The 26,714-nt window shown below is 40.5% G+C and overlaps 1 protein-coding gene across 1 annotated transcript; it reads left to right on the top strand.

The window, feature by feature from the left end:
* Nucleotides 1-1,807: 1,807 nt before the first annotated feature.
* Nucleotides 1,808-26,557, top strand: SPPL2A (signal peptide peptidase like 2A; the record flags this gene model as incomplete). Its single annotated transcript, XM_079541196.1, has 16 exons — nucleotides 1,808-1,861; nucleotides 4,431-4,550; nucleotides 5,716-5,898; nucleotides 6,565-6,654; nucleotides 9,711-9,844; nucleotides 12,043-12,194; nucleotides 15,362-15,458; nucleotides 15,694-15,795; nucleotides 16,433-16,514; nucleotides 16,856-16,930; nucleotides 17,656-17,712; nucleotides 17,870-17,923; nucleotides 18,350-18,449; nucleotides 19,334-19,411; nucleotides 19,732-19,892; nucleotides 26,483-26,557. 16 exons carry the CDS (start codon nucleotides 1,808-1,810, stop codon nucleotides 26,555-26,557), a joined length of 1,614 nt encoding a protein of 537 aa, XP_079397322.1.
* Between the last annotated feature and the right edge of the window lie 157 nt (nucleotides 26,558-26,714).

Here is a 26,714-nt window from a genome sequence, read left to right as displayed (position 1 = left end):
CCTGTTCTCCAGACTGAAGCATCCCAGTTCCCTCAGCTGCTCCCCACAAGACTTGCATTCCTGACCCCCATGGCTTTGTTGCCCAGCTCTGGACACACTCTAGGGTCTCAATGTCTTTTTTGTAGTGAGGGGCCCAGAACTGATCACAGTACTTGAGGTGTGGCCACACCAATGCTGTGTAAGCTCCAGCCACTCTTCCCCAAGCCTGTAGTGATGTATGGGGTAGTTGTGATTGACGTGCAGGACCTGGCACTGGGTCTTATTGAAGCTCATACAGTTGGCCTCAGCTGAGCGATCCAGTCTGTCCAGATCTGTCCGTAGGGCCTTCCTATCCTCAGGATACATCGTCACATACGCACTCTTATTTCTTTACACAATTGATGGACTTATTCAAGTCATCCTTATTAATCTGTCATTGAGATCTTGTTAGATTCAGAAGAAGAGGTGTAACATGTCACGGTTATTCTAACAGCATCGATACAGAAACACACGGATGGACACAGTACTACTTACTACCAGTCTTTTAAATACTAATCTTTTGTGGAACACGAGTTGTTAGTTGTGCCGCGGTGTGTCACTATTTTGTACTGTTTTAGCACACTGAAATGTTAGTCAGACCGCTGGAGCCTCACAGACCTGCAGGATGTACAAGCTGTTATCATCAGAGTGCAACCAAGACACAGCTTATTTACCATAAGTGAGTGTTCTGATGTTTGCAGCAACAGAAAACATTCGCCACGGTGCAGCAGGGAGCGTTCCCTGTAGATACTTACCAAGGCTTTGTCTTCAATTCACACAGAAGGAAAGGTACACATGCAGAATTTCCTTCTCCAGTGGTTATAACAACCACAGCTGGTGCCGAGTGACTCAAGCAGGTGCCTTACTCTGCTGAGACTTTCATTTAGTGCAGCTGGACCACAGCTTAGCTCTCTTGTCTCTTGTTTTCCATTGCTCCTGTGTTCTCCCCCATGGTCACATCAACCTTATCTTTGTCCCTCCACTTTCTCACACACTTTGGGCCTCTCACACACTTCCTCAAGGGCCTAAAACTCCTAAAAGCCTTCACTGAAAGATGCTGCACAACTTCCTCAGTGGTAAATCACTGAGCTGCTTCGGCGTGCCTCCTTCCTGTGGGTCACATCGGTTCTCACACGCCGCACATCACAGTCCTAGTGCTCTCAGATCTGAAAAGAAACCACCTTTTCCGAACCACTCTTTATTCACAGCCCATTCCTTCAGGCACTTCGCCTCGCTTTGCAGCCCGCTGCCCTCGCGCTGCTCTCTCACGGCTTCGTGTTTGCAACCACGTCAAGCAAAGCGAGTGCAGCGAGGCAAAGCGCTCCTGCACTCTGCAGGGACATGGGGCGGGAGCGCTTGTTCCCTTCTATTTGCAACGGCAGCGCGAGGCAGCAGAAGTGCAATGCCTTGCAGCTGTCAGGTGGAAAACTAGCTGCTGCCTGCACAGAGTCACAGCGAAGGCACGGGACGAGAGGAAGCGCTGCTGGGAAGGCGGGCGGCGCGGCTACACGGATCGCTCCCAGTGACCCCCCGTGCCGCCCGGCCGCCAACAGCCCCGAGCCGGCGGCCGAGGCGGCGGGCAGAGCAGCGCAGAGCAGCGCCGCCCTCAGGCCGAGCCCGGGGCCGCCCGTCCCCGCCGCGCCGAGGGAAGGGGCCGCGCCGTCCCGGCTGGCGGCGGCGGCGGCCCCCGGCGGAAGAGGAAGTGGAGTCTCCCCGGGAGCCGGCGGCCGAGGCTCCGTGACGGGCGCGGGGCGGCCCGTAGCCGAGCGGGTGGCGGCGGCCGAGGAAGATGAGGGCCGCCGTTCTGCTGTGGGCCGCGCTGTGCGGATCGCTGCTGCCGCCGGTAAGGGAGGAGGCCGCGCAGCCGGGCTGAGCGCCGGGCTGAGGCGCGGGCGGTGGCGGGGCCGGGCCGGGCCGGGCGCTGCAGCGCCGCGGGGCTCCGGGTGTCCTCGCCGCGAGGCCGGGGCCCGTAGCTCTCTCCGCCCGCAGAGGCGGCGGCTCTTCCTTCGGCCCGGCCGCGGTTACGGGGCTCGCGGCGCTCCGGGGGCGGCTCGGTACGCTCCGATGTGCCCCCAGGCCTCCCCAGCGGCCTTCCCCCTGCCCGGCCCCGCGGCTCTCCCGGTGCGGTTCCGGCTGCGCGCACAGATACGGGCCGCGCTGCTGCTCCGGGCGCTGGGCGTTTGCGGCCCGTTGTTTTGCTCGTGTTGTTGTGTAAATGACGCTTCGTGGGGCATCGCCTCGTGACGTACGGGGATGCCATAGGTAACCTCCTCCCTAATGGAGCCGGGAAACATGGCAGCGAAAGACCTTCATCACCTCTTGAAGCCGTATGGAGGCTACACCTGCGTTACATACCACTCTGCTAAGTTTTTTTTTCTTGCTGTTTTTTTTTTTTTTTAAACATTTTTTTTTACTTGCTGTGGTAAGTCAGGACCCAGAGTATCCTGCTTGATAGCCTCAAAGTAGGCACAGTTTTCTTTATCACTGTGAGCATAGCTGTGGGTGAAGCAGCTCATGTCTCTGCACAGTACTGCCTTGCTATCTGTGAGCCCCATGAAGTTGTTGTCAGTTGCATTGGAGTTTTCTGACGTTACTCCTTGGCCTTAACCCTATGGTTTGCTGCTACTGACATAGGCAGGGGTTTCCCTGGCAGCATGTGCAACTCTAGGCCATGCCCTGCCTCTTCCCGTGCTCTACGTGTGCCTCAGCAGGCCGGTTCTAGCTGAGCTGTTAGGTCAGCTCACCAGCCCTGAGAGCAGTGCCCCAGGACTGGCAGCATGAGGAGCTGGGGCTGCTCAGGCAGCAGACATGCAGGGAAGGACCACCTCTGCTCTCCAAGCACAAGGAACTGTTCCCCTGCCCACAGTGCCCAGAGGGAGGGAGTGTTTGCGTCACAGTGCCAATGGAGAACTGTGAATGTTGCTTGTTCTGTTTGTGCCAAGTCTTTCTTACCTTCTTACCTTTTTGTGAGATTCATGTTGTTACTTGCTGCCTGTAAAATACTTTTCTCATGTTCTGCGCGTTTTAGTTTCTTGTATGTTTTATCTGGATGCTAACAATGATGGACCTTATAAATACAGGCTTGGCTTGGTCTTGTTGCCCACTGAATCCCATCAGTACAGGTGTTCTGTGTGGAGGGGTTACCAGTGCGCTCAGAAGCAGAACAGTGAGCTGCCCAGCCTTATATCCCTGCTGTACCTGGGGTGCATAATAGGAAAAATAAGGATTGAAAGATATCCTTTTCTTTATGAAAGATGAGAAATTATACATGGAAGGCCTAAACATGATAAAAGGAGGCATGAGGAGGGAACCGCTGGTCAAAAACAGGCAACAAATTGTTTGAGGACCATTGAGAATTGTCTTCACTGAGAAGTGTCTTCAGCCAGGGGCAGCAGCTGGGTCCTTTTCTTGGGTGGGAACATTTTTCTGCCTACGGGATAGGCCTTCAGTCCCAACCTGTGGCCTTTGTCTTTTGTGAAAGAGGAAAACTGAAGCAATTGCAAAACAATAAAAATTCAGTTGGATGCAGGATTACTTCAGTTGGGATGTTCCAAATGAGGTACAGCATGCCGTGTTTCTCTTCATTTTTTGCTTCTAGATTAGAGCTCAGCAATGAATATATCGGCTCTGGATCCCTCTCCTGCCTTGTGGGCAAGAATTGTATTTCCTGATTCATCCCTGGAGCAGGAAGCCTGCCAAACACAACATGCGTATCATATCAGCAAGTAATCACTCCTTTTAGGCAGGCTTGTGCTCGTGTAGCATTAACGCTTGATTTTCTGGAGCACAGAAAGTATTTCTTATTCTTTCAGGAAGCAGAAAGGGCTTTAATGAATGGAAATGTCTTGGTTTTGCACCTGTTGAAGTCCCTTATGCTTTTAATTTGCCGTTAATTTGTACTTTCAGGTGGCTGCATTTAAGAGGAAGTCTCGGTAGTTCTGTACTAGAGATAAATCATGAAACAATGTGTCTCGCCAATGGTTGAAGAACTGCTCTGTGCTAAACAGTTAATGTGCTCAGGCCCTTTGACACAGTTCTCCCAGCAGATGTTCAGGCTCTATGGTCGATAGAATGGATTCCTCTGAAGAAGATTTTTGCTATTCAAACCAGGCAGACATAAACCTCTGAAACAATGTCGTCACATGGCTTTCTTTTCTCAATAGGTCTCATTTGCTGTAGAATAGCCAGTCTAGGTAGGGAGACTTCTGTAGCACTCTCATTGATTAGCACCGTGCGTGTGCCAAAAATTTGGGATTCTATCCTGTTGCCCGGCTTCCCATCTCTCGTAGAATCAATCCATTCATGTATTTCTGAAAAATTCTGGAGGCACTTTCTCTTCCTGACAGATTTTTAGGGGAACATCTTCACAGTGAGAGTCTAAAGTTTAATTTAGACTCTTTTGTTTATTGCAGATAAATGCAGATGAGGGAATCCTGCACGCTTCTGGAAATGGTGTAACTCCCTTAACAAAGGATTACTGCATAGCCTACAATTCTAACTGGATAACTCTCCCAAGCAGCCTGGACAATGCTGTAAGTAATTTCTAATCATACTTTATAAAAAAAACTAGAACACAAGATGAATTTGGATCAGTTATAACTGATCTTCATGTCTTTGAGCTAAATTGGTGCTACACTGAAAAAAAAAAAGGATTTATGCAGTGAACATTTGCATCCCTTAACAAGTCTTTTCTAAAGTTGGTAAAGGTGGTACTCTCTCTGTTTAACACTAGTTTTAAATACATTATTCTTTTGTTTTCTTCAGTGTCATCACTATGTCCAAGTTTTAGATTTGCGAGTAAAGTTTTTTGTTTATAAAAATGTTGTAAACATGTGAAAAGTTTTCTTCTATTCGTTTGTCAGTTTGATCTCTTTTTAATTGTCTTGAAACCATGTGGTAGAAGAGGAGACTGCCTGGAACATTCATCCTGCTGCATTTTTGAGAGTTTTTCAATCCAGGGTGTGAGGCAAAAGCACGTCTTCTTCATCCAGCATTCTTGCTATAAACAGGAAATGCTTTGAGTTTGGAAGTGGTGAAGGCAATTTTATTCCTCTCATTTCTCTCCTTTCCCTTCTGTCATTCATTAGCAGGTTAACTCTGTAAAACAGAAAAAATCATGTCTTCCCAAACATCTTTGCTGTGCTACTTTGGCCACTAGGATGCCTTCACTAACTAAATCCTGACAACAATTTTAAAATCATTGTTAATCTTGAATTCAACTGTAAGAATAGAAGGAGTTTTTTGAGATGCCAATTGTTCTTGAATGCTTATTATGCCTCAGAACTCTGGTTATGTTGCACTTGTTTTTTGGTTTTGTTTTTTGACTCATAAAGCCTGAAAATACTACAAAACGTACGCTGGATTCTCCAGAACTACAGGCAGTGATTTTCCTATGTAATATGTTATTTCAATGGAATTTATATGAATATAATATTTCCAATGTCTTATGTTTACATTACAGCTACAATTGCTGTGGAACTTGTTACCAGCAGCCCGATGTTTCAGCTATGCACAGCCACAAACCTCCTTCAATATTGTGGGCTGTAGAAACTATTGCCCCAGTGTCATGTTGCTAAATGTGTGACTCCTTTCTGTTATGCCTTTTTGTGGCAAACCTCAGATTAGGAAGCGTATTAATCAGTCTTCCAGGTAAGAGTGAGTTATCAAACTGCTTTCTTTCTGCTCTTCTCTCTGCAGACTTTCAGGTCTCTGGAAAACCTGACTTCTATGGTACTCTGCGATTCTTCTGAAGTTCCTGCTGTTGTAATAAAGGACAAAGCAGTTGTTGTGATGAGAGGAAACTGCACTTTTTTGGAGAAAGCAAAAATTGCTCAAAGTTTGGGTGCTAGAATGCTGTTGATTGCCAGTAAAGCTAGGCTGGTAAGTTACAACATATGATTTTCTTCTGTACTGCCGTAATGTCTTATCTGTTGGTCTGAGGTAGTGTTGCTCAGAGAAGTCCCAGAAGCAGAGGACCACAGGGATGTGTGGGATTCCAGTGTGAGTTGTTAATCTTCCCTGCTGAGTGCAGTGCTAGTGCTGCTGCTCATGTGACCAGAGGGCCATGCTCCCTGTCGTCATAAGTAATATTTTGTTTTAAACACACAATGAGGAAAAAATAAATCAGGAAAACTTCATCTGAAATTGGAAATACAGAGGGCACTGGCATATCTTTATAGATACTCCTGTTACTCCTTTTTGTTCTCTATTACAGCTGCAAAATATAAGTACAAATATTTGCGGTTTCAGATATTGTGTCATCACAAAGTGTTGATCTTTGCTTTAAATTCATAGGAAATAAAAAGCATGTTTTGTTTGTTCCTTATAATCCTGTGAAAGCACAAGGCCTTCATGAATCCAAATGTGTTGGTTGTAGCTCCTGTTTTGACTTAAGTACATCTGCCTTTGTTAACCTTTTGCCAGAAGTGATGAACTAGCTCGATTTTCCTCCCTACAAGTATGATGAAATGTGAAGGACATTCTGCGTATAGAAACCTGCTTGGCAAACAGACACAACATGTGAACCACTGACACTTTCTCTTCTAGTCTCCTCCTTCAGATAACAAGACTGATTTTGAAAATTTATCTCTACCAGTTGCTCTTATAAGATATAAGGACATAATGGATATGCAGCTGGTAAGTAATATAATTTCAGCATGTGATGGTACGTATAGTCTTAAGATTTTTGAACAAATAAATAAAATAATTTTAAATCAGACATGAATGTCTTCCTGGTTTGAATGTGAATAGATACTCTTTCACAGGATGGATATTGAGTCATGAGTAGGCTTCCTTCTTCAAGTTATTTGAAAAAACATTTAATTAGAACACTAAGAATGGGAAACAATACTGGAGAGAGGGTAATAAATAAAACTCTTCATCTTAAACAAGATAAGTATCCTTCAGTAGAGTTGGACAGAATTGCGATGCCTGACAAACGTCAGGAGCTGTAGTACAGAAGCAAGAACAGCTGAGCTTACATCTAGCAGCATGGTACTTTGCAGGCAAGCAGTCCCTTGTCTACGTGGACCTTAAACCAAGTGTGATTATTATTATTTTTTAATTATTAATATTATTTTACTTTTTTCTTAATCCTTCCAAGAGGATGTGTTCTGTTTCTATAGCATGACAGCATCCATTACGGAGAAGTTAGCTGGTATAATTGAAGTTTCTGTGGATGAATTCATGGTGAGATGGGCAAATGCGTAGCATTAAAATCTGGCAGTTTGCTATCTCCTACACTTGTATTCAGGGGAATTTGTTTTTCTTTGATTTGTTTGTTTTATTTAGTGTCAAATAGCTTTGCTAGGCAGAAGTTGCACTCCACATGTTTTCTAGTAAATAGCAGAGGCTTGCAGCAACCCTGTGTAGTCTTAGCTCCTTGGATTGCATTTGCAAGCTCATTTCACCATTTCTGCTCTTAACCTTCAGACCTGCCGTGGGAAGTTGTAGCAGGTAAGTGTGCAAACTGAAACTGTGCCTGCATGTCTAGGATTTTGGTTATTTTCTCTATTGTCCCATTAAAGATTGGTTCTTGCAAAGCATTGATATGTCATACTCATGGATGAGTCGTTTTGGTTTTCCTCTGTCTTGAAATGTCTTCAATTAAGCAAGAGAAGATGATGATTTTTGCTTAATTGAATGGCTGTCATAAATACTTTACTAACCTGGAGGGAAAGTAGGGCAAGGTAAGATCCCTGATTGATGCAGACAAGACTCAGAACAACTTAATTGCCTAGTGTTGTTCTGTGTTGTTTCTATGTAGCTATAACAATTCACCAAGTAACTTTCCTGGTAGATTAGTGTGCCAGGTGATGTCTCATACTGCGGTTGAATCAAGGAGAAAAAATACTCTTTTTGTCTTAGAAGCTGTCTTCATGAAAGTAGTAAGAATTAAAGCCTAACCTTGAAGTGATTTGTTCCCAATTCTGTTGTGTTTTTTGCCAAAGCCTTCTGTCACATCACCAGCAGTAGCTGTTCTGAATGATATGTGCTGCTTAGGTGCTGTCAGCCATCATGCTCTTCCTATTTCAGCTGTATTTGTTTTATTGCTTTTCAAGGCTTCCAACTTTTTCTTTTTAATTAGAAGAGTGACAGTACCAGTCTGAGGGGAGCTGGTTGGTGTTTTCGTACAAGACTTCATTTCTGTTAGCTTTCACCACTTGAATCAGGTGCACGAGGAGTGTTGGTAGCAACAGTGTCACAGACCTTCTGGGAAGTGGGCAGCTCTTGTGCTGTGTTTCATTCTAGTGCTCTGTGGTGGCAGTTGAGACTTCACAAGTTCTCAGTGAAGAGCAGAACAGTAGTAACAAAAGGAAATAAGTGCTCTATACTCTAATGTGAATTATGCTTCTTAAGTTTAGTGTAGCTGAAAGGAAGAACTGGGTTTAGACATAGACTGAGAATCATGAAAGTTGGAAAAGATCATCTAGGGCAGCCGCCCACGAATGCACCGCCAATGCAGCCTGCTAATTTGTAAATGTGTAAGTCATTAGTTTTTTGTTTGTTTTTACTTACAGGATGCAGTAATTAGAGTAAGACTTCTTGCCTTTATCCAATTTGTTTCACTTCCTACAACTGTAATGTTTCAGCAGTTTTTCTTCTGTATTTTCTAAAAGTGTGATAATGTGTTTCCATAACTTGAGGCAAAGGAATGACTTCTGACTTCTGTAGGCTGCAATAAGGTTAATTTCTGTAATTATCTAATTCAGGTGCTAAGATGAATCTACTTTCTTCACAAATGGCCAATGTTTTCCACTGCACTGTTCAGCTTCCCATTCAGTCTCTCCACTGCCAATTTGATCTTCCTGTAGCCCAACTTGCCTGACACATTCACATCTTCTGTTTTTGTCCCACATGCAGTCTGTTAGCAAGTCTGTTCTTCTACCACATCTATGGAGTCTGTTCTCACTGTGGGGCTGCTTTAGGTGCCCTGGCTTACTTCAGCGACAACAGCAAACTTTGCCTATCACCTGTCAAATCATCTTCCTTTCTCATCTTTCAGTCTAGTTGAAGCACATTGGTTTTGCTTTCAAGGCTTCTGTTCAAACTGGTATCAGTTATGTCTCTGCTCCCTCTCACCTTTTTCAGTCTTACGTTTTTTAAGTTACATGAAATTGCTTTCTTTTCTTTTTGAATCCATCTCAAATCATGTTTGTGAAAACTTTCAAAACTTTCTCTTGCTGTGAGTTTTTATTGTGTCCTGTCCGAAACATCTTGCCCGTATCTGAACTGTGAGGTTTGTGGTTTCAGTAGTGAGAGGCAGACCTCTGCTCATATCTCAGTGGACGTATGTCTGTTTTTCAAGGTAATGCACTCCAGAGATGTGTTCCTGCAGAGCTGAGGTCTTTGCTAGCACTTGGTGTATTTGGGGGATGAAAAGCATTTGGGCTACAGGTATAACTTCTCAGAAGCGTTGTAAGATGGCAAAGAAGTACCTTTTTGCCTTGTTCTATCTATATGTTGTCACAGCAATAGTAATAAGGCTGTTTTCAAATCTGAGCATCCTGGAAGGTGGTATGAAAGGCATCAGTGCTTTACAATGATAAAAGTATGGGATATGTTATACACTAAGTTAAAATTGTGGTTGCTACCCTGGTGTAGGTTAAGAGCAGGAAATCGTGTTGTGTTGGAAAATAAGTAATACAGTTTCCTTCTAGTCCTTGTGAACCAACTTGTTTGTTGTTTTTCAGACTCTTGGAGATGAAATTAATGTGGCTCTCTATTCACCACCTTTGCCAGAGTTTGATTGCAGTATGGTTGTCATCTTTGTAATTGCTGTGTTCACTGTGGCACTCGGGGCCTACTGGAGTGGAGTTGCAGAACTGTAAGTCTGTACAACAGAACTGATTAAATTAAATGGACTCAAATTCTGTGAAATCTGTAGCTGTTATAAGAAACAATGTTCTTTTGGGGTACTAGTTAAAGAGTAAGAAGATCCAGGTGCAATTAGATGCTTTCCCTTGAGCTTCTTCTCTATATATGTAACATTTGAAAAATCATAAAATTGTTGTGACCTAAGCTGCTTAGAGTTTTCAGCTTAAAATAATTTATCTTTGATTAACATTTCTGAATAGGAAGAGTCTGAAGGCAGGCATGCAAAAAGGTGTAACACAATGTAGACTTTCCTGGTCTCTTCCTCTACTGTATCCCTCAGTAGGTTCTTGAGGAATCCTTAGCAGTAGATTGTACAAGTCCCAGAGGAATAATGCAGCTCTTGGCAGGATGAGTGAGAGTTGATGTTTTGATAATGTTTTGTTACTGTATGCCCCATAACTAACATCATAACACTCTAATATCTGCAGAGAAAGTATCATCTTCAACATCCAATGATGCAGGAGGTATGTATACATATATGGTCTGCACAGGGACCTGTACTGCCTTGTCCCCACAGGCTGGGTAGCACCTTCTGGGATGTCTGCACTACAGTTCTGTCACTGGGAGCACTCAGGAACACAATTCACTTGTGTCTGGGTTGCTCCAGCCAAAGTCCGCTCAGGCTTATCTACCAATGATCTGTGCGTTATCTGGTGGTTGGCAGCAGAGCCAGGGGGCAGAGCAGCTCTGGGACTAGGTAGGGGAAATGAGATGTGTGTAAAAAGTATGGTGTGTGGCCAGAGCAAGGAAACAAGTGGATAGGAGGGGTTTCTGCATGGTGTTGGAAGACCGTGCAGCTTTAGTGAGTGAAATAAAGCACGCTAGGTGCACAGAACTTGTTTTAGTCTCGGGTTAAATTGGATGTAGCTGGTCTTGGATATCTGTGCACGCAGCAGGGCCAGCATGCTTTACTGCATACAACTTCATGCTGTCTGTTCTAGTACTTTATTCCCCAGAACTCAGAGTGGATTGCATGTGATAACTGTGGCTTCCTCTTTCCCACCACTTGTTATGCAAATAGTAGTGATTTTTTGTTTTCTAAAGAGATTAAAGCAATAGAAGGGGGGATTCTTTCTTAAAGGTTGGATGTGATTATACTTCTTTTTTGCCCCACAGTGTTTTAGGGTGTGGCTGCACTGAATGCTAAAATAACAAAATGTGATGCTGTCTCCCATTTTGGAGGAAAAAAAACTAGACGTAATTATATTAAACTTGTTAGACGTGCACTTTCATAAGTCTAGGCTGAGCTTTTTTTTTTTTTTTTAGCTGCTTATTTAAAGCATGTTCTCTAAGAAGGTGATTCATCTTGCTCCTATGGGCTTTTTTCTTTTGAAGGTAGTTGATTCAGTGCTGAATTCAGCATTTTGTTGTAGGTAGGCACTGGGATCCGTCAGGAACATGCTATCTGATGGGCAGGTTTCACTAGTGTCTGTACAAAGAGTAATAGGGCTATCTGCTCAAAGAACAGAGGAAAACACAACAGTTTGTCTCCTTATTTTGCATGGTGAGCTATAAATACAGAGTATGCATGCATAGAAACCTGACTTCTGGTGAAAATGTCTTCTTTATGTCCCCCCCCCTTCATTTACTCTGTGTTTTAAAGGTAAAAGAATTAGTTACTAGCTGGCTTTGTTACTCTTATGTGTGGGGGCTTTGCAGAAGCTTACTGTCTGTAATTGAGGTTTTAGACATTGCAATTTGCATGGTTTTAATTTATCGTAGAGATTGACTGTATTTAGTTCAAGATATTTTGAAATCAGATGTGATGCGCTAATAAAGCTGAGAGCACACATCCTAAAAAGGTTAAAAGTTCTGATATTAGACAGCTTTTCCTCATACTGATCAGGATTTTGATTAGGAATTCTCATTAAAGTTGACAATTACTTTACTGTTGGAAAGGAAGGTGGGTAAAAACCTTTTTCTTGTGAACTGTGCTAAGTTAGAAGTGCACAACTTCATCAAAAAAGTGGAGAGAAACTCAATCAACACACATTCAGCTTTTCTGAGATCTTTGAAGCCTGATAGAGATGAGGTTTAGGTCTAAATGCTGTCAGTTTAAATGCTTTATAAAAGACAATTCTGATCACAGTAGAACTTCTTCATAATCTCTCATCTGAAATAAATGTATTTGTCATTCTCCTAATATAGTGAGAATTTGAAAGCAACGGCAAGTCCTGGGGACAGAGAAACAAGAAGGAAGAAGGAGGAAAATGTTACTTTCACCACTCTGACAGTTATCTTGTTTGTTGTCATCTGTTGTGTCATGCTGATTTTACTTTATTTCTTCTACAAATGGCTAGGTAAGAAACAGTGGATAATCTCATTTGATGTATTTTCTGCGTGATCTTATTAGGTGTCTAAGTCTGAAAAGCTAGATTTCTAACTGAAAATAAGACTAAGGGGAGGTTTAGGTTGGATATTAGGAGGAAGTTTTTCACACAGAGGGTGGTGATGCACTGGAACAGGTTGCCCAAGGAGGCTGTGGATGCCCCATCCCTGCAGGCATTCAAGGCCAGGCTGGATGTGGCTCTGGGCAGCCTGGTCTGGTGGTTGGTGACCCTGCACATAGCAGGGGTTGGAATGGATGATCTTTGAGGTCCTTTTCAACCCAGCCCATTCTATGATTTCTACATATGATTTTTTTTTTTTTTTATTCTACACTCTGTCATTGAGGAGAAAATCGAAAAAATGCAGTTACTAATGAAAAAAGAAGGAAGCTTTCTTCTACTGTCTTAGATATGCCTGTACAGTGCTCATTCTGAGTGAAGTACTGTGGAAGAGAGGTGACTGATGAGGAATTTTAAGAAAGAAATAAATCCTCCTTGATAAATACTGATGCTTCTGGGAGGATGACAATGAGTACTATTCTTTGGAGTCAAGTTTTTTTTTTGTTGACCTTGGGTTTGTGGTTGCAGTGCCCTCATTAAAGTATCAAGCTAAATGGCACTCCCCTGATAGAAAACACTGAGGCACAGCAGCAATAAGGTAGTTTCTTGAATGATGCAATTTGATTAAAGTCTTGTTTCCGACCTGTTGATTTTTTTCCTTCTGCAACCAGAAGACATGCACTTTTTAAAATGGCACTTTCTAGAGCAAATACTGTAACTTTCATTCTGAAATCAAATTCCTTCCAAATTCAATATTTCTTGGAATTTTTTATAGTTCACCCTTCAATTTCTACAGAAGAACTTTCACAATGCTCATGTCTGGCTTTGTTTAGTTTTGGTTGTCTTGACTGTATGGGCAGTGCTATGCTGGCTAAACGTGTCTAAATAGAAGACTGATTAATCTTTTAATTTGGTCAATAGTTTCAGCTTAAAAATTTCACCTGTTTATGCAGTTTCAAGAGTTTTAGGAAGAAGTGAAGGAGACTTCTTAAAGGAGAAGGGGACAGGAGGATGAAGTGAAGAGTGAGGCCCTTTAAAGGAGGAGAAACAGAAGGGAGCAATAAATTAGTCAGGGAGAGAAGAAAATGTGAGTGGTTCAAAGAAAATATGTAACATCTTTTTCGGAGAAGCCTTAGTTCTGTGCTCTTTGGATGAGACGCAAACTGTTCCCATGGTATGATATGCTGTTCTAGGGAAAATTCTGTATTTAATTAAAAACAAACAACCAAATGAAGCCCCACCACACTGATGTGATTACCATAGCATGTGAATGTCAATCCTAACATCAGTACTTGACATTAGGATCGAGTAACCAGTAAAACTATACAGTTTCCCTTAGCCAGCTTCTCTGTGTAGACTAAATTCCAGATATTTCTAGATTTCCAACTTCCTTGTGTATTTCATACATAAACTTCAATAATGATTTAAGTTTTGGGTTATGGAATTTTCTCTGTTGTTGCTTTCTCTATGATGCTTTTCTGGTAGCTGGAATTAATTCTGAGCAGGTCCAAGTTGATATGAAATTAAAAATCTGAGGGTACTACTCATACTAAACTAAAGAGTGTGGAGGAAAAGTAAATACTTTAGGAAAAAAAAATCCAGACACTCCCTCAAGTTTTCTGGCTTTTATTGGTTCTGTTGCTTTCTTTGGTTCACTTATAAAAGGTTAAGCATACTTGCAACTTCACAAATGAGAGGGAAAACAGATGATCTTTAAAGGACTCACACTGGCATTGTGCTTTAACTCAATGTTACAACATTACTATCTTGAATATACAGTACAGAATTGCACAAAGTATGCATAAACTTGTGATAGAACCATACTATAATCATGGTCTTTAAAGCAGAACAGTGCTGATGTGTGCATTTTTTGTTGCCTTTCTAGAGGTGCTAAAAGCAATTACCTATTTAAATTCTCAAATTGTGGCATAATTGTGTAACTGAAGTGCTACAAGAAGTGTTTCCAACACAGAGCTGCTTGTTTGCTCCCCTGCAGGGGTGTGGGGGAGCAAAAGGGAGAAAACTCGTAGGTTGAGATGGGATTTTTAAAGTAAAGAAAAGGCTGTGAGCACAAGTAGAGCGGATGGAGGAATTCAGTCACTCCTTCCCATCAGAAAGGCTGGTGTTTAACTACTTCCAGGCCTTCATCATATATAATGGCTACATGTAAACACAGATCCCTTAGATGTCTTGGGACTTCCTGTAGTCCTCCAGCCTACTTGCAGATGGACAGAAGTGTGTGTTCTGGGCTGCTTTGGTCACAATTCCAAAATGTAGCACTATGCAGGCTGCTTTGAAGAAAATTAACTATAGTCCAGCCCAAACCTGCACATCTGTCTTCTTATAGATATTAGAATTACTTTCTAACCAGACCTATGTTGCAATCAAGAAAAAAACCCAAGCAAACTACTGTTTCTGTTGTCTGCCTGTATCTCAAGGAGCTTACTGTAAGTCAGGATTTCCAGGATATTACAAGTTGGAACTCAGAATGTAAAGACACTTCCCAACCAGGTAGCTTAATAGAAATTTTGGAAGGGGTAGCATGTTCAGAACCCTAAAGAGCCACTTAAATCATCAGTCTGATCTTGTAGTTGCTGACATTTTTATGCATGAACAGGCAAAATGACTGCAGGGAAATTTGATGGGAGGAGTATTAACAGAAATTGAGAAAGCTGGTAGTTCTAAAAAAATACATCAATTTTAGCTATAACCAAAGAAATGCATCTCAAAGCAGTATCAGATGTCATTTTTTTTGTTGAAGGAAGAGAAGAAAAAGGTTGGGTTTTGGTCTTTGGTTGTAGATGTTCCTTTGTTGATTTTCAGTTCTTTTTATTTTATTTTTATTGCTATTTAGAGATTTCAAAACTGGTGTCTTGAAGAGAACTAATCATGGCAGAGACATTTCAAATTTTGGCCCTTTTTTTTTTTTTTTTTGTAATCTGTTGACTGTGATCTCCAACAATGGTGCGCTGAGTAGTGCTACAACTGTTAGCAGTTTGCATCACATGTACGTTCCTGTTTACCATGCTTTTTCCCCACTGTATTTTGTCACTGACTCCTGTCTCTCACTTTTTATCTAGTGTATGTTATAATACTGGTCTTCTGCTTGGCATCTGCAATGAGCCTGTACAATTGTCTTGCTGCATTAATAGGAGAAATCCCATTTGGGCAGTGCAGGTACTGTATGCCTCTCAATTTTTATAAGGTGTCTTTTGGGTATCTTCTGGTTTCTACTCAAGGTAGTGTGAAAATGTGAATGCAGTTTGATAAAGTCTGCTGTTGCCAAAACTCCTGGGTGTTGGTGAAACAAAGGGACGGATGAGGGGGTGTGAGGATGAGAGCACTTTGTACTGCACAGCACAGGCGTGTGTTTTGTCTGTTGCGGGCTTTCACTCAATTACTTTTCTTTCAGGATTGTGTGTGGCAACAGAAATATTGAAGTGAGGCTTATTTTTCTTGCTGCATTCTGCATAGCAGCAGCTGCTGTTTGGGCTGTGTTCCGAAATGAAGATAGGTAAGTGATGCATCCTGACTTGAAAGGGTAATATGAATAATTGTCCTCAACAAACTTCCTGTTGTGCAACTCATTCTGGCACATGATGTCCTTCTAAACTCCAGTGCCGATTTCAAAGAAATTATAAAAGTATTTATGAAACTTACCAAGTATGAGAATAATAGAGAACAAAGCTATACAAATGAACTGTGTGGTAATTTGGAGTTGCAAAAAAATTATGAAGGTGAGGACCAACTAGCTTGGTTGTTACTGATCACTATGGAGTAGAAAGGTGTAGAAATAGGAATGTGAGCATGAGACCATAAATAAAGAAATACTGTAGTAAAATCCTCAGTACTGGAAGCAGGGCTTCTGGTCCATTTCCTCACTGAGCAAGTGAGCAGCCGTGTAAGTGAACAGCAGCAGCCTGCACTGTCCTCTGCTGTACTCATTTTCTGTGCACAGCACTGGGATTAGGGAATAGCATAAAAGCTACTATATTTTTGCAGTACTTTAGCAGTACTTCATAAAAAATAGCTTTATGCTCTTTGTTCCCTTTTGCAAGCTTGCTATGTCCAGCAAAATCCAAAATATCAGTATTATATATAGATGCCATGAGTAACATGGACAACGTGTGAACATGTGTTCTTATGTTTAGGTGGGCTTGGATGTTGCAAGACATTTTGGGAATTGCTTTCTGCCTGAACTTCATTAAAACACTGAAAATGCCCAACTTTAAGGTATTGTAAGTTACAGGGCTTTTTTTGGGTTTTGTTTTGTTTTGTTTTTTTTAGTAAAAAAAAAAAAAAGGTTTTATAATACCATGATACCATGTATACATAAGTTTAACATCAGGAGATAGTTTTTCAGTACTTAGGAAGTACTGGAAAACAGTAATTGTTTGGCTGTTTTTAATAATGAAAAATAAAAAATTGGTATGATGTTTTTCCCCTTTTTTTCCTCCTCTGTTCTTTATTTATTTTTTAACATTGTGTTACAGTAATTTTAACAGAAACTAATTCTGTAGTCTTTGAAAGCCTATAGTAACAGTTCTTTTGTTTTGTTTTTTTCTTTCTGCCAGTCCTGTGTGATACTTCTAGGCCTTCTTCTTCTCTATGATGTGTTTTTTGTCTTCATAACACCATTTATCACAAAGGTATGACTGAATTTCTCTTCAAAATAAAAATAACATCTGGTCACTGTGGCAGTATTTTTGTCAGACAGATTAGTATTTTGGTATTCTTGAGGCAGAAATGCAGACTTCCTTTTCTTTCTAACCCTTAAAGACAGCAGTGGTTTAAATTCCTATTTTATATGGGTCATAGATCACAGTGCTTGTTTAGGTGCCGTAAATTTCTTAAGTGAGTTAAGTCTTCTGCAGTCATAGAGCCAGAAATACTCTCTCCAATTGTGTGACAGGGTGATGATGAGAAATGACTGTTCTCCGGTTTTCTTCCTTTTCTTCCTTCTTTTGCTTTCCCTTTATGAAACATGCTCTTGTACTTTCTGCAGTGCTCATTTGCAGTATGCTACGAATTGTCTGCAAGCATACTTTCTCTTCTTTGGAAGCAGAAAGGTCATGGCAGAAAAACCTGGCACATCTTTATCTAAAATTTAGCAATACCTAGTGGACTGGTTTGATGTTTTCCTTTTTTTTTTTTTTCTTTTTTTTTTTCTTTTTTTTTTTTTTTTTAAGTCATTTTATGCTGAATGGCATGTTCTTATACTGAAACCAGTACCATGTAACACTGCTTTACTTTTAATGTTCAGGAGTTTTCCTGAAATTTTCTGGAAAAAATTGCAAGCACTTCTTGTAGATGTAGTACAAGAATGCTTTGGTGTATTAAAGTGCTAACATTGGAAAACCGACCTTAATTTCAGAATGGGGCAAGTATAATGGTCGAAGTTGCAGCTGGTCCCTTTGGAAACAGTGAAAAGGTATGAATTTTTGTTTTAACATTCACAGCTTATGAATACTGACATTTTGTAGCTAATTCGTAGTGTGCTTTTCGGCATAACTTTCTCACAAAATATAGCCAGCTTTTGCTATTTTCTTGTAAGTATTAAATACCTGTTGACTTGGGTTTGATCCTAGAATGATGGAAACTTGGTGGAAGTCCCTGCTGAACGCTCAGCTCCCCATGAGAAAGTAAGGATTGTATTTCAGATACTGGATTTTTAAATCATTCCCTCTGAAAAGACTATTCTTTTGGGGAAAACCTGACTATCCAAATTTCTCTTCAGGGCCTGGAAATCATTGATCAACACTGTATTGTTAGGATAATAATCCAGACTTGCTATTCTCATTATATGATTGAATGCTGTCTTAAGTTGTTTTTGGTGTGTGCATATTATTTGTGAATCTTAAATTCCAGTTTATCTATTGCCTTAGGCGTTATCCACTCCTTGTTGGTTTCTGGTTTTCACTTTAGGTTCTACCTATTTTGAAGTCCTGCATTAGTGACACATTAATGATACTAAAACTGCTCATTCATTAAAAAAAAACAAAGAAAAAAAGAGCCACTGAGATGCTTTAAATTAGATTTATGTGGGCTTCTAAAATACTGTTTTACAGTTACCTGTGGTTATTAGAGTGCCTAGACTTGAATACTCAGCAGCGACTCTGTGTGACATGCCCTTTTCATTGCTGGGTTTTGGAGACATTATTGTCCCAGGTGAGCAGACATTTTTTGCAATTGTAACTTACGGTTTTGATTCTCAACTGGCTTAAATTAGGATTTATTCTACAGAGTAATTATTAATCAAATGCAACAGTTTGCATTGCTGTTAATATGGAATACAACGAAAGCCAGAGTAGAAGAGAGCTTGGTGTGTTACAGTACACTTAAATAATGATGAGGTTTTGTTTTTTTTATTACTTTTCTTTAGCGTTGCATCTTTTGATCATGCGAGTTTCATAGATAAATCCAGTTGTCAATAGTAATGAAATCTCACTGAAATCTGGCAGAAAGTAAGGATTCTGTGACTTAATAGCATTTTTGTGTCATAGACTGCATAATTAGAGTTGAGGTAATGGAAAATGTCTCATCAAGTTTTTCTGTCCTTCTCAGAAGATCTGAATTTGGCCATAGCTCAACTTGGAGTCTTGGGCAAATTACTTAGGCACAAAGCACCATCTCGTGATGACTCTCCCTTTTCCTGTGATCTGCACCAAAGCAAAATAGATGATTGCTAAGAGCATTAAAATTCTATTGAAGAAAAGTGTTAAAACTAGGTTGTTACTTTTCTGTCTCGGTGCCTTTGAAGTAGCACTGAAATAACACAAAGTACTTAGCTTGCTTAAATGTAAGAAAACCTCTTAATACCCATCTCAGTAGCATATTTGTGCTGTGGTTTAGATTTTTCAATACCTACTGCAGGATTTCTGAAACTGGTTCTCAGCTTCCCTGAAAAGAATTGGGAAGAAGATAACACACAGCGAGGGGTGTAATGACTGTAATTTCTTTTTATGCTGCTTTGATTTGGGTAATTGAGGAGAAAGGAATTCAGGGCTGAACTTCTCGTTAAACTATTAGACTGTTTTTCCTCTCTGTTCAAGGCCTTCTGGTTGCCTACTGTCGAAGATTTGATGTTCAAACAAGTTCTTCTTCTGTATACTATGTTTCCTGCACAATAGGTAAATCGAGATTTTTTTTTTTTTCCAATAGTAGTAATCTTCATGCTATTTTTTTAATGGCAGAACTACATAGTTTTCTTCAAGTAAAGGCTTAATGTTGTCAAATCTTTTCGTAAAGTTTTTAGTGTGACTGCCCAAGCTTTAGGTGAGTATTTTTATGATAGATGCTTTGAGAAAGCATGCAAATACATAACCATCTATTGTCCCTCTTCCATTATATTCGCAAGGTAGATACTAATTAAAGAAAAAAAATATTTTCCTGGTTTACTACACTACTGGCTTTGTTTAAAAATATACTTGCTCTTGATCGTGTTTTATAGCTTATGCCATTGGTATGGTGCTGACTTTTGTTGTTCTGGCATTAATGAAGATGGGACAACCTGCCCTTCTCTACCTTGTACCGTGTACACTCATTACTAGCTCTCTTGTTGCTTGGAGGCGCAAAGAGATGAAGAAGTTCTGGAAAGGAAGCAGTTATCAGGTAGGGTGGATGCCTTGAATATTTTGGTTCTGTTAATTCCTTTGTATGTAAGTACTTGGTAATACCAGCAATCCATTTATTTTTTCTAGTCTTAATGGTTAATCTTCTATAAAGAAAAGGAAGGAGCTTTGACTCTTTGAAAATCTTAGCCCTGTGTGTGGTATGACGGAATGAAACTTGAGGAAAATGAAATAGCTGGTTCAGTACTCACAGAAGGTCATTTCTTCCTTTTTTTTTTTTTTTTTTTTTTTTTTTAAACAGTGCTTATCTATCATCTTGATGTGGTATAATATGAGTCACTGAGTTGAGTATGCAGATTCCAGTCTGCAGTAGCAGTCCAGTATTAAGAGATGGTTCAAGAGGGCTGGTGATGTACGAGAATCTTAGACACTAGTTCCTGTGTGTCACTGGCATTTTACATTGTCAGGATGATACGGAGTGTTCAACAGCAAAGTATCTGGATGGTTATCTAACTGTTTCCTATCCCAGTGCACATGTACAGTCCTGTGGGATTCTGCATTTCCCCTGAGGTAATCTCTGCCTCTACCCAGGTATTGCAGTACTTCAGTACCAGCAGCCATCTGCCTCTGCCTGTGGACACGCACACCTTGCCCTGATTGTGCCACAGCTGTGGTAGCTATGTGTCAGGAGCCCCTGCCAGCTGGCATTTATTCTAAGACTGATCTCAGTATTGCTCTAAATTTAATGCTAGAGACCTGAAATGAAATGTTGAGTTCAGAAACTATCTCCTGTATGTGGGCTGTGTTGAACTCAGCTCAGAGAATGGGTAGAGAGTTGATCGTGGAAGCTGGTGATGCAAAGAAGCAGCTTTTTACTCAGCTTCTGGATTGCAGAGTTGAAGTGGAGCAATGGAAAAGCCAGTTGGTGGCAATTCCTTTAAAAGTAAAACTGGTAGTCGTGCAGCTTCTGAGGTATTGTCAGTTAAGCATTGCCTCCTGTTGAGGTAATCAATGTTTTGCACCTGTGCCTGCTGAAGGCTGACTGACTTTACAATTGCTCAGGAAAACATTATCACTTTAACTAGATACCATTGTATCTTTGTCTACAAAAGAGAAGACTTTTTGTAGGTCTAGTACATAGAAATGTATCTCTGTAGGTCCTAATGAGTTTGGTTTACCATCCATTTGAATACAAATTGGTGGCTGTTTGCTATTCTGGAATATGTGTTACATATCAAAATCCATCCAATCGTAACTGACTGTTGGGAAAAGAGCTTCACTATTTATTTTCCTCGCTTGAATTCTGAGTAAGGTCAGCCTATTGGCCTAAGCAAACCTGGCAAATCTCTTTAGCAACAAAAATTTCTTGCACTTCTAATAGCAAAACTCATACTTGGGAGAATTATGTTGCCATAGTAGTTACTTCACGTCCTTTAAACTGGTTCCTTGAAGGATTAAAACTGCTGTGAACTTTAGCATGTTTTGAGGTCAGATGATCTCATTTCTGGCACAGTTTAAACTGCTGATTTCCACCCCCCTCTACTCCACCCCCAGTTAGACTTGTCTCTGAATGAACGCTTCTGTGTAACTTTTAGTAAAACTCTTCCTTTTCTATAGTTGTCCAAAGATCTTTTCTATGTTTTCTTTTCCTGAGGATGTTATTCAAGTTATGCTCACAGAATGCTGTCATGTTGATCCTTTTCATACATTGTCCTCCCAACATAAGGCTGTAATTTGAACTGCCCTTACTGATGCAAATAAACAAACAAAAAGTCCATGCAATCACAATGTCCAAATCTCCAGCTTTGAGTGCTTGTTCTGAGGAGGAAAGATACGGGAAGGAGACAGGATTACCTTTAGCTACCTTGAGCTTGCTGAAATAATGGTAATTTGGACTTGATTGAAAGTGCTCCATGGATAAGGGGTAATCAGACATCTGGGGAGCTTTGCTTTGTCCTTATGGGAACAGTGAAACCTTGCAGACTTGTCAGGGCAAAGCATACTAAGATAGGGGTACAGCAGGATGTACAGGGTATCAGATGACTGAGCTTCATGAATGCTGCTATTTCTTGAAATCCACTAGTTAGCTTTTTTTTTCTAATTTAAAAATAAGTTGTCATTGTTGTATATGATTTTAATAATTGAATGAATTTTATTTAGGTATCGGACTCTCCCAGGACGCCTTTGCTACAAGGTGTGCTTATAGCCTTCTTTTAATGCAATTTGATTAATCATCTTATGGGATTTTTTTGCTTTTTGTCCCCCTCTGCTTCTTTTCATTCTTCTTCTCATCTATTTTCCTTTCAGTTTTTTCAGAGTAATTCATTAGAAAGGAGTTAGCAGTGAAGTCAAGTTGTAAATTTGCTTTTATTCTCAGTTGTTGTTTTTTCCTTTAAAGGAGCACAAAAAACTTTATAAAATGTGAATGGAGCCATGATTCTCAAGACCGAAGGAAGGCTTTGTACTCTTTTTTTAATTCTTTAACTTCCCAAATCCCTAGGAGTAACTTCAGGTGTTTAAAAGTGATGGTATTTGTGCTGTTATTAAATACGTGCAAGTTCCCCCGCTAATCGTTGTGTGCCACTGCATTGGTAAGAAACCTTCCTAGAGCTAAACAACAATTTTATTGTCTTCTGTCTGTTAGAATGCTAAGCATTTTAATTTGTCTTTAGTAACTGCTTCTGCAGTCTCTCTGTGATCTTGCTGCTTAGCAATTTACTTCATCTTCTACTGTCTGCAGTGCTTGCAGAAGGACAGGAAGTAAGGATTCAGACCAGCTTTTGAGGTATTGCTGCTGTATGGTTCCTAGACCATACCAAGAAGGTTTCGCCTTGGTAGGCTGAAGTTCATGACTGCTGACACAGACATGGTTTTTATTTTCACTTCCATTTTCGCAAGCACAGCACGTAGAGAGCAAGGCAGATTTCCAAATTTCATGTTTTTGCAGAATTTAAGCACCTGAATATAAGCTTGAATTACAGACAGCAGACTAGCTGTGTATGTATGTTTAAAGAGCATAACTTGTCCGCTCTGTGCTGAAGAAAATTTTAGACAGTGAACTATGGCTGAGTGCATCTTAAATTCTGAACTAGAAAGTACTTTTCTCATTAGCTTCTCTCTTCTATTAAAGTGTACTTTAACAAGTTAAGGTTGATTTAAAAGCCTTTGTAGTAAAGAAACTAGATACAAACACAGGAGGAAGCTAAGAAATGGGAGGGATTAGATACACATTAAAATCTGATGGCCAGACTGTATTGCTGCTGTAAAGTTTATAGTACAGATTTTTCTGGGTCTTTTAGTTTGCTTATACTCCTCAGATATGTCTGTGTGACGATGTTTGATACTTATTTCCTAGTTGTCAACTTGAAAATACTGTTTAGTTTTGATTGGTACAATCTATGAAATCATTTCAGTAGCACCATGGAAAATCTAGCAGTTGTAGAATTTTCTAGTTGTGCAAATAGTCTTGCCAACCTTTTATAGCCAGTCAATAGGAAGTGCTTAGAAATGTTCCTTACCTTTCTCTGAAACAATAAATCAGCAGACTGGCATGTTACACAGCAAGCATCTGCTGTTTTGTACTGTCAGGTTAAATTATGTTTTCAAGATGCTTGTGAATTAATCACAGGTGTGGTTTAAGAATTAGGTGAGTGCAGTGTTATTGGAGTGAATCTTATTTTCTAGTGTGTATAGGTACTACGTACTCTTTTATCTCTCATGACACCCCATGCAGCCCCCCAAAAATGTCAGGAATTCAGATGTAGGAAAAAGGCTGGTGAATTTGTTCCACTTGAAAAATGTTTGTCAGCTCCCCACAATGTACAGTCTGATGTACAGGCTTGGAACAATAATTTTGTCCAAATTTTGGTATCTTCATCTTGCTGCTGGCTGTTATAAAGATTTCTGTTGCTTCAGCATTGGCTTTGAGGATGCAGTTATTCTGAGAGAACCTACAACTGAAATGAACTTATGGAAGAAGCTACTTAAGGGAAGTCTACACGTTTAGAAAGACATCTGTTGTGCCTGACTTCCAAGCTGTGGGCTATCTTTGTCATACATTGTGGAGAGATTCAAAATAGCAGGCTTTTTGGTCTTGTGAATTTTATGTATCAGAAAGCCCAAAATACCTTTAAGTTTAGAATCATTGTAGAATGCTGTGGGTTGAAAAGGACCTCAAAGATCATCCATTCCAACCCCTTGCTATGTGCAGGTCGCCAACCACCAGACCAGGCTGCCCAGAGCCACATCCAGCCTGGCCTTGAATGCCTGCAGGGATGGGGCATCCACAACCTCCTTGGCAACCTGTTCCAGTGCATCACCACCCTCTGCGTGAAAAACTTCCTCCTAATATCCAACCTAAACCTCCCCTGTCTCAGTTTAAAAACATTCCCCCTTGTCCTATCGCTATCCACCCTCGTAAGCAGCCGTTCCCAGTCATGTTTATATGCTCCCTTCAAGTTTTGGAAGACCACAATGAGGTCTCCTCAGAGCTTTCTCTTCTCCAAGTGAAACAAGACCACTTTCCTCAACCTTTCCTCATAGGAGAGGTGCTCCAGTTCTATTAGCTGTTCTGGTTCTAAAGGGATCTCAAATATTCGTTAAGCAGAGACTTTAAATATTAAATACATATAATGTCATAACCACATTTTGTGCTGCTTATCTGATTCAGAAAAGAATCTCTCATGTTGGGATGCAGTGAATTATTGTGAATAATGTTAACTCTTCCTTCTGGAAGCAGTTTGTCACTTTAATGTGGGAAACATTTTACAAAAATACTTTCCAACACTGTCCTCTCTACGCCAGCTGTTGGACGATACTCCCTAGGGTAAAGGGGAAGCCATATTCACCATACTCTGTGTAATGTGGTACTGGTTGGTTTTCTTTTTTAATTTTTTGTTTGTTGTGTTTTGTTTTTCCTGGAAACGGATAATTGAATCCTCATTTAAAATGACTTTGGTTTCTGTAATTGTAGGGAGTGTTTTGCTTTGGTTGACTTTTGATGTGGGTTTTTGGTCACAGTACAGGGCCAATATTCTAGATATACTGAAGTGAATGTAAAGTTTACCATTGTTTGGTATTTGCTGCTAGACTGCATGTGTGCTATTGCTATTCTTAGGTGCGTCAGCAAGCCTTAATTCTCCTAAATTCTGATGTGTGAAGATAAGAGGTGTGAAAAGACCTCTTTTGGTCTTAGTTACCTTGATATTGTGCCCAGAGACTCTCCTAATCCTTACTCCCAATCCGAGTACCTTGTTTCTGGTTGTCTCAGCTTGCTGTACAACATGCTGGTGCATCTGGGTTTAAAGCAGCTTAGTTGAAATAACCTAATTTTAACAAGATATGTTTGCATATCTTGGATTGACCCTGCTACGTTTGTATAAAAGGATGTGGCACAGATGTGGGTCATAGCTAGAGAAGAGGAGAGATTAAGAGAATGACTCTTTTTTGCCTTATCTGGAGAGTCATACTGTGCTTAAATGCTTGCGATACAACAGTGTTGAAGTTTAAGGGTAGTTCAGTGGGTGCCCGTCAGGAAAGTAATCTTGTCCTCATCGCATGGAAATCTACCCTGCTTGGAAGGCATGTAGCCAGCAGCTCATTCATCCATGCCTTTGTGTCCCTTTTACTTCAAAGCAGGATGGGTCACTCTTGAAGAAACTATGTAGGTTTTTCTACGTTTTGATGCTGAAAGTATTATGCCTTTGCCCTGATAACCCTGCCATGCTACTCAGGAGCCCCTGAGATGTTCTGTTTTCAGCAGTGCTACTGCTTTCATGTTTTCTGTCCCTGTGTGTCAGTTGTTAAAACTATCCAAAACTTCCCAATCTTTGGCCTCCTGTTAATGATGAAGTTCTCCAACTGGAGGATCTTAGTTTGTCATGCTAACAAACGTGCCTACTACCTTTGTGATCAGTGCCTTGTCCCAGGAATGAAACCAGAGCCCTTGTTTTTCTCTAACAGTAGAGCAGTGGATAGCGAAACAAGCTGCTTTTTCGTCTGGGAAGAACAAAATTGTCTTGTGTTACTCAGGTGACTTCTAATCAGTTGCATTAATCTGAAGTTAAAATTGGTTGTGCAGTAATCTAGTTCATGTTGTCTTCTGCAGCACATCTTTACTGTTCCAATTCCTTTGTTCTTTTTAAGATAATAGGAAAGTTTACAAAGGACACATTTGCAGTACACAGCTAGCTTGTACTGTTATGAAAAAAGAAAGTCTTTTCTATTCAAGCTATTGCTTACTAACTTTAAATGTTAAGCAGGATCTAGGCTCTATTTCCAGTTCTCCAAAGTGTGTCTTGAAATTTTTTCTTTACCTCAATCTCTTTTTTTTGTTTTCCATTTCAATAATTGAGACACTTTTGATGTGTACACTTAATTTCTAGAAGAATACTTGAGTCTTTGGACAGTAAATGCTTTATAGTGGAAAGCATTAACCAAGATAACTTTGATTACTTGGCTTGAATACTTTTCTGATCTACATAGAGGACTTCCTGTCTGTATGCTGCTAAAATGCACTCCTAACATATGTTTAATTATATTTCTCTTAGCTAACAATACTTGTACCAGTAGGGGTAAAGCAATATTTCTATATAAAGAACTGTCCTCTTTTTTATTACTTTTTGCACCTAGATGATGGAACATCTGGATTACCCAGGAAATGAAGAAGGCACGGCACCAGCCAGTGAGCAGCCTGGAGGACAATAACATGTAGGATTCTGGCTTAAAATAGTATTGAAATTTTTTACAGATGAGTTGCAGTAAATTTGGTGAAATTTTCTAGAGTATTTCATGCTCTGTGTAGAAGGGTTTTTACTCATGCACCTATATTTTTATGACAAATATTGTTAATAACATAAGAGTA

The sequence above is a fragment of the Tetrao urogallus genome (assembly GCF_951394365.1).
Source record: "Tetrao urogallus genome assembly, chromosome: 11".
Lineage (NCBI taxonomy): Eukaryota > Metazoa > Chordata > Aves > Galliformes > Phasianidae > Tetrao > Tetrao urogallus.
This window is presented reverse-complemented; position numbering and strand designations above follow the sequence as displayed.